General features: G+C 51.2%; 1 protein-coding gene across 1 annotated transcript; it reads right to left on the reverse strand.

The window, feature by feature from the left end:
- Window positions 1-1991: 1991 nt before the first annotated feature.
- On the reverse strand, window positions 1992-7512 carry LOC124508017 (cytochrome P450 1A2). The gene is made up of 7 exons (XM_047074408.1): window positions 7468-7512; window positions 5560-6387; window positions 4891-5011; window positions 4325-4414; window positions 4022-4145; window positions 3019-3105; window positions 1992-2289 (listed from the first exon to the last, which is right to left on the reverse strand). The coding sequence occupies exons 2-7, from the start codon at window positions 6376-6378 to the stop codon at window positions 1992-1994; spliced, it is 1539 nt and encodes a 512-aa protein (XP_046930364.1). The 5' UTR covers window positions 6379-6387; window positions 7468-7512.
- Between the last annotated feature and the right edge of the window lie 279 nt (window positions 7513-7791).

Raw genomic sequence — 7791 nt, forward strand, 5'->3', positions numbered from 1 at the left:
AAAATTGATTATGGTATGGTAGTACAACTCTGTTGCAATTTGTGGTTTATGAGAAATAGATGTTGGTCATATGAATGACCAAACATATTTCTCATATATATTTGGTCTTTGTCCACAGATCCTGGCTCACAGCTTCTCAAACCCTTGGAATTTCCTAAGTGTTGAGAGTGATGAAGGTGTCTTTTGTTTATATATATGTATATATTAAATGTATATATATATTATTATTATATATAATATATATTAATATATATTTAATATATATAAAAAGTATATATGTATTTTATATATTTTTTTTTCAACGTTTATTTATTTTTGGGACAGAGAGATACAGAGCATGAACGGGGGAGGGGCAGAGAGAGAGGGAGACACAGCATCGGAAACAGGCTCCAGGCTCTGAGCCATCAGCCCAGAGCCCGACGCGGGGCTCGAACTCACGGACCGTGAGATCGTGACCTGGCTGAAGTCGGACGCTTAACCGACTGCGCCACCCAGGCGCCCCAGTATATATGTATTTTAGAGAGAGTGAGTGAGTAGGGGAGAGGGGCAGAGAGAGAGAGAGAGAGAGGGAGAATCTTTTTTTTTTTAATTTTTTTTTTCAACGTTTATTTATTTTTGGGACAGAGAGAGACAGAGCATGAACGGGGGAGGGGCAGAGAGAGAGGGAGACACAGAATCGGAAACAGGCTCCAGGCTCTGAGCCATCAGCCCAGAGCCCAACGCGGGGCTCGAACTCACGGACCGCGAGATCGTGACCTGGCTGAAGTCGGACGCTTAACCGACTGCGCCACCCAGGCGCCCCAAGAGAGGGAGAATCTTAAGCAGGCTCCGTGCTCAGTGTGGGCTCAACCCTGGGATCGTGACCTGAGCCGACTGAGCTACCCAGGCACTCCATCTTTTGTTGCATTCATGAAGGTAACTTTGGGAGATGGTTTCCAGGAGGTCCAACCATGTGATTAGAGTGTTGGATCAGTCTCACTCCCTGATCTCTGGGGAGGGGAAAGGGGCTGATGGTTCAATGAGACAGTGGTCAAGGACTTAGTCAGTCCTGAGTATGCAATGAAACTTCCATAAAATCCCAAAAGGACTGGGATCAAAAGCTTCCATGTTGGTGAACACCCAGAGATTGGGGAGAATGATGTGCCTGGAGAGGGCATGGAAGTTCTATACCCCTTCCCCAGACCTTGCCCTGTATATCTCTTTGTCTGGCTGCTGATTCCTATCTTTCATCATATCTTTTTTTTTTTTTTTTTTTCAACGTTTATTTATTTTTGGGACAGAGAGAGACAGAGCATGAACGGGGGAGGGGCAGAGAGAGAGGCAGACACAGAATCGGAAACAGGCTCCAGGCTCCAAGCCATCAGCCCAGAGCCCGACGCGGGGCTCGAACTCACGGACCGCGAGATCGTGACCTGGCTGAAGTCGGACGCTTAACCGACTGCGCCACCCAGGCGCCCCTCATCATATCTTTTAATAAACTGGTAAACATAAGTAAGTGTCTCCCTGAGTTCTGTGGGCCACTCTAGCAAATTAAAGAACCTAAGGAGGGGGAGGTCATTGGAACCCCCAGTCTGAAGCTGGTTGGTCAGAAGCACAAGTAGCAGCCTGGGGCTTGTGACTAGCAACTAAAGTCAGGAGTGGGGGGTGGGGGGCAGTCCTGTAGGATTGAGCCCTTAACCTGTGAAGTGTAATGCTATCTCTGGGTAGACAGTGTTAGAATTGAGTTGAATTCTTGGACACCCTGTTGGTGTCCAAGAATTGCTTGGTGTTGGATGTGTGGGGACCCCCCATGTTGAAACTGGATCCAGGAACGCCCTGAGATCTGTGAATATACTAAAAGCCATTGGATTGTCTACTTTTAAGAAAGTGAATTGTATGGTATGTATATTATACCTCAATAAAGCTTTCATTTAAGAAAAAGGCAAAAAACAAGGGCTTGGGGACCCATGGGTGATCCTCACCCCTCCCTCTGCCTTGGCATGCTGGTGTCTTCACTTGATGGAGAAACGTGGCCGGGCCTGGATGTGCTCACAACGGACGTGCCTCATGATCAGTCCATAGATGGGAGTTAGGTCTACTTTCACACCCGCTGGCACGCTGAACTCCAGCTGCTGCAGCAAGATGGCTAGGAAGAGGAAGACCTCCCACTTGGCCAGGACCTCCCCTATACACCGGCGCTTGCCCAGGCCAAAGATCATCACCTTCTCACTTAAGATCTTGTTGATGGCAGTGCCATCAGCAGTGAGGAATCGTTCTGGCCGGAACTCAAATGGATCTCCCCACACCTTTCTGCAAGAGGAACAGAGGAGATGGGATTTCTGGGTGGGGGAGACCCTGGGAGGAAAGACCTGGGGGAGACTTCTGTTGATGGTACAAGTGTTAGAATAGGTTGAAAGTAATGAGAAGAGAGTGGAGAAAGCGGCCAAACCGTATTTTGATGCTCATTTCTTTTACAAATCTCTCTCTAAAATGATTGGCCTTGCAAATGGTGCTTTTTAATATTAGTTTGTTATTTTAAAGAAATAATGCTTCAATTACAAGAAATTAAAAGAAGGAAAATGTTGTCTCCATCCTACTCAATATATAAGGGGAATCAACAGTACATCCTGGTTTATGCTTATTGCTTTGGAGGAATTGTTGGCAGTATCCCTTTTCACACTCAGGAGCGCCCCCCCCCGTTTAGATGGTAAATTATATGGTCCCCCTACCTACAGGCTAGAGTGGGATTTTCTAAAGAGAGGTCACCAGGCCATTGCCATCAGAATCACCTGAGGTACTTCATTTTACCTACCAAAGTGGAATCTTGGGGGATGAGGCACCCTAATCTAACCAACCTGCTGGTCATTTCCTATGTGCACTATAGTTTGAGAAACATGGACCTAAAGTCTGTTACTTAGAACAGACTATGTATAGCAATCAAGGCCCCATTCCTCTATTATATAACCAGTTCCCAGGGAGACAGACAGCCTTCCTGACTGCTGAGCCTCACGTATCTTTTAGTGGGAGATGTATACTCACTGGTCATGATTGACCTGCCACTGGTTTATGAAGACAAGGTGTTTCTCTGGGATGTAGAAGCCATTCAGTGTCGTGTCCCTCGTTGTGCTGAGGAAGGAAGAGGGGGCAGACAGGCTCAGGGCAGGAAAACTGGGGCATGTCTTTGGGAACTATTCTCTCCTACTTCCGCCCCAGCCCAATAGCTTGCTCGCCACAGTCTCCATACCCCACACTGGGAGGGAATGTCGGGTGCAGGGAAGCGGTGAAGTTATCCTTCCCCTTCCTCAGCGCCTGTTTTTCACCTTCAGCCGAGCAAGTGTTTACTAAACTTTTTTGTGCATCTGGCTGTGCACTTGGCCATCCTCTGGAGCCAAGAAGAAGGCAGTCTGGGCCAGCCCTGTGGGAGTTCCCAGCTTGGCTGAGGAGTCAGACCTCTTGCTCCAGGAATGACTAGACCAATATATGGGTAGAAGTAAATGTTCACTAACTCTCTTGACATTGTGAAAAATCCCAGGACATTATCAAAGACAAACGGCTGAAAGTTCTGCAAGATATCAGAGAATGAATCTGTGCCAGCCAGTTGAGTCAAGAAAGCCTGCTAGCGAAGGGGAAGTTTGTGTCAGGATGGACCTGGGGCAAGCACAGGATTCTGGTAGCCAGAGAAGAGGGTAGATGGCATTCCCGGCAGAAGGTCCAGCATCAGCAGGATTGGAGGTTGGCTTCATTGTGCTGGTGAGGTACAGTGAGGCCAGCCTGGCTGGGCTGAGAGGACTTGCAGGGAGGGAATGTGAGCAGAGGTGAGTGAGAGCTGAGGTCAAGAATGTGACTTTCTCCTGAAAGTGGGGTAGTTTGATCCGGCTTGGACTGGCTGGGGGACAGACTAGAGGCTGAGGGTCTGTGAGGAACTGGTGACATGGCCAGAAATGAGATGCCGAGATCTGAGCCAGGGCCAGGGCTGAGAAGATGGGAAGAAGAGACATGGTGAGGACTTCAAAGGCGGCAGGGCAGAATAAACAGATCTTACCTGTGGGGGACAGTGAAGGGGATGAAGGAGGAGTGTCGGAAGACCTCCAAGATGGAGGCCTCCAGGTAGGGCAGCTGGAGTCTGTCAGACAACCGGGGCCACCGTGCCCTGCCAACCACTGTGTCTGTAGAACACGGAAGACAAAACAGGGCTTAGGGCCGTCCTGATTGCTCCATAGCATCTGCGTCCCCTATTATGTCCCCTGTTACATCCCCTGTTAGGCCCATAACGGCCACGTGTAGATCGAACAAATCATCTGGGGATCCCAAGGCTTCTCTCAGCCAATGCATCTCTGCCACGTACCCAGCTCCTCCTGGATCTTTCTCTGTGTCTCAGGATTTCTCACAAGGTACATAAGGCTCCAGGAGATGGCTGCTGTGACAGTGTCAAATCCTGGGCAGCATGGTGCAAGGTAAGGAAGTAAGAAAGCCAAGAACAAGAAACCGGCATTCCCCAAACACCCAGCATGAATGTACCAAGCATTGCTTTCTCTGCCTTCTTCCCCCCTACCTTCTCCACCCCCTCCATGAGTTTTCTGAGGGCAGAGACAGATCTTCTCACCGCAAATTTGGTCACTGGTTTTAGAATTCGTTTCTGGAATTACAGGGGCCCAGACTTCCAGGCTAGAGAACCCTTTATTATTCAGGTAGGGAAACTGAGGCCCAGAGGCAGAGAGGGGTTTGGTTGAATTTCCACTGACAGTTGTTGGCATGGCCTGGACTCAGACCCTGAACATGGGCCAGGTGTCTGCGTGTCCTGCACCCATCTGGTATGTGGTTGGCAAGTTATCTGATGGACTCAGGGGCTGAACAAGTCTGTGGGTGGACAGCAGGCAGTGATGGATGGAGGAGCAAGGGTCTGACTCCTACCAGCCCCAAAAATGTCGTTGATAAGGCTGACAATCTTCTCGTGAGGGATGCGGCCACCATTAGCTCTGGAGCCCTTCTTACAGTGCTTCAACAGGGCGCCTGCGATGTCCTGGATGTTGTTCTGTGAGGACACAAGCGTAGGGACAACCCTGGCATTTCCAGGGCCAACCACTGAACCTTGCCCCATCCCACATGGCACCTCCTCCCCCGGCCTCTAGGCAGTAAGCTGGGCTTACAGTGGGAGCTGGTGGCAGCCCTGGGGACCCTTCCTCCCAATAACCCCAAGGGTCCAGTTTCCAAGGAGGAGGCTGGGGTGAGTACTGGGAAGCAAAGTGCCACCTGAGCTGGGGATTAGCCTCTGTCAGCGTTCAGATTCCTGCAGAACAAAAGCCTTCTTAAGACAACAACCCCCCACATTGCAGGACTCTGCCAGGGGCCCATTCACAGCCAAATATCTCTGGGGCTTCAAGCCACCCTGAAAGAGAGGCAGGAGGGATGAGGAAACTGAGGCCAGAGAGGGAAAGGGATTGTTTCCAGGTCCCACAGCTAGTCCAGGGTGTTCCAGAGCCTTCCTAGGCCTTGGCAGCAGCATATCAGCCGCGTGTGTACCTTGAAGCTGAGTGAGAGGGACGGCACCCAGGCCCTGCAGCTCCAAAACCCTGGGCTCACCTCGTCAAAGTCCTGGTAGTGCTCCTGGATAATTTTCTGCAGGAACTGTACCAACTTCTGGTTGAAGGCCTTGAATCTCTGCAGGCCAGGGATGGGGATATATTGAAGGATGGGGAAGAAGTCCACAGGGTTCCCAAAGGACGCATTCTCCACGAATATATTGCTGCTGTGTATGAGGCTGAGCTTCTCCTCACTGTCCTGAGGAAAGTGCTGCCTAAAGCACATGGCACCAATGACATTGGCCACTGACAGCACCACTTGGCTATGGGGATCGAAGCTCCCGACCTCTGCCATCTGTTCCTGCAACCTGCTGAGGAGGGCCTCGGCCTCCTTGCTCACGTGGTCTTCCAGGTAGCAGGAGGATGCAGAAGCCGGGTCTGAGGCAATGGAGAAGGTGTTGAGAGCGTTCTGGGCCAGGCGCTTGCGGGCGGCCCACACCGGTCCAGAGTCTGGGCTGAAGGTCATGCTGTGGCCATCAGTGACCAGACTGAAGGTGTAGAGGTCGGGCCGGCCCTTGAAGTCATCACCCTGCTGCACCAGGGCCTGCCGGATGGTGTCCAGGCCGCTGAGCACCAGCACGGGTGTGGAGCCAATGCGGATTTGCAGCACGTCCCCGTAACGCTGGCTCAGCCTTGCCAGCACCAGATGTGGGTTCTTCCGCAAGGTCAGCATGTGCCCGAGCAGAGGCCAGCCCCAGGGCCCTGGTGGACTCTTCAGGCCTTTGGGAACCCGAGGCTGCCAGGCCCTGACCACCCAGAACACCAGGCAGAAGACAAAGGAGGCCAGGAGAAGCTCTGTGGCCATTGGGGATATTGCCATCTGTATCAACTACTGGGGAAGAAGGAGGCGCCAGGTTGAGCATCAAGATGGAGCCATTCACTCGTTCATTCACTCACTCAGTCAATAAACACTGGCACATGATTGGTACTTGGCTCCTAGCTAGATGCCAGAAAGACTTAAGTGTATCCACCGTAGGTCCCGTGTCCCAAGAGCTCACTCTTAGAGCATCACCGAATCTGAGGCCTGGAAAGGAGACTCAAAATTCCCAACCTAAGTGTCTGAACTCTTACCCCTGATGCTCCCATCTGCCCATCACCTCAATTTCCAATTCTGAGGCTGGAGTGGAGGCAATTGACGACTTCAAAACAGGGAAGCACCCTTGCCAGCCCCCAGTTCAAGGTTATGCTGGACATTATGCCAAAGGGTCCCTGCCGATGCTGACTTCCTGCCAATACCTCCTCCTACCCAGGGAAAGGGGAACAGCTCCCACCCAGCAACAAACACTGAGGGGGCCAGGGTCCCAGGGCTCATGCAAATGACTGGTGATGCTTCCTCCCCTGGGGCATTCTTTACCAGATCAAGGAGAGTCCTTCCTCTGAGGATGAGTCCCCACCCTCTCACAGTCTTGGAGACTGAGATTGGGCTGCAACCAAGCCACAGCCAGGGCTGCCCTCGTGCCAGGTGGGGACCCCTCCCCATCTCTCCATTCTAATCAGAGATGGCCCAGTCCAAGTTGCTAATTTAAAAATGGAGACAGAAAGAAAATTTAAAAATAAAAATGGAGAGGGGCTTTTGGGTGGCTCAGTTGGTTAAGCTTCCAACTCTTGATTTCAGCTCAGCTCATGATCCCAGGGTCGTGGGATTGAGCCCCGTGTTGGACTCCACACTGAGAATGGAGTCTGCTTTGGATTCTCTCTCTCTCTCTCTCTCTCTCTCTCTTCCTCTGTACCTCTCCCCCACTCTCTCTCTCTCTCTAAAGATAAATAAATAAATAAGTGGAAACTGAGGTCTGGAACTGGTCAGGGTGGACCAGAACTCAGGCCTCCTACACCTAACTCAGGGTCTATTCCTCTCCATTCATTCCCAAGATATTTCCCAGGAACTGAGAAATGAGCCCAAGAAAGGTACCTGTAGAGGCAGGTGCTTGAGATCAGCAGGGTTATGGAGTCTGGCACGGAGCTTCTGTCTCTGGGTGAAGGGCCTTTTATAAACATCACCCTCTGTCAGATTGGCCTGGCCATCCTGGTCACCTGATATCAATGTCATCAAATGAAGTCAGAACGGTCAGCCCTTGACCTTGGGCAAGGATCCCTCAGCTGCACCGACTACCCAGGGCCCAAGGCAGGTCTTGTCATGTCCCTGGGGTGGAATGTCCAGCTCTTTTCAGGCTCCAGGGTCAAAACGCTTTTTTCTCTCAAGGGCAGGTCAGGGTCTAGGAGCAAAAGACCCCTG

This window comes from Lynx rufus, unplaced genomic scaffold (assembly GCF_022079265.1).
Source record: "Lynx rufus isolate CCGP_SWC_20201006 ecotype Redwood Valley unplaced genomic scaffold, mLynRuf1.p SCAF_13, whole genome shotgun sequence".
Lineage (NCBI taxonomy): Eukaryota > Metazoa > Chordata > Mammalia > Carnivora > Felidae > Lynx > Lynx rufus.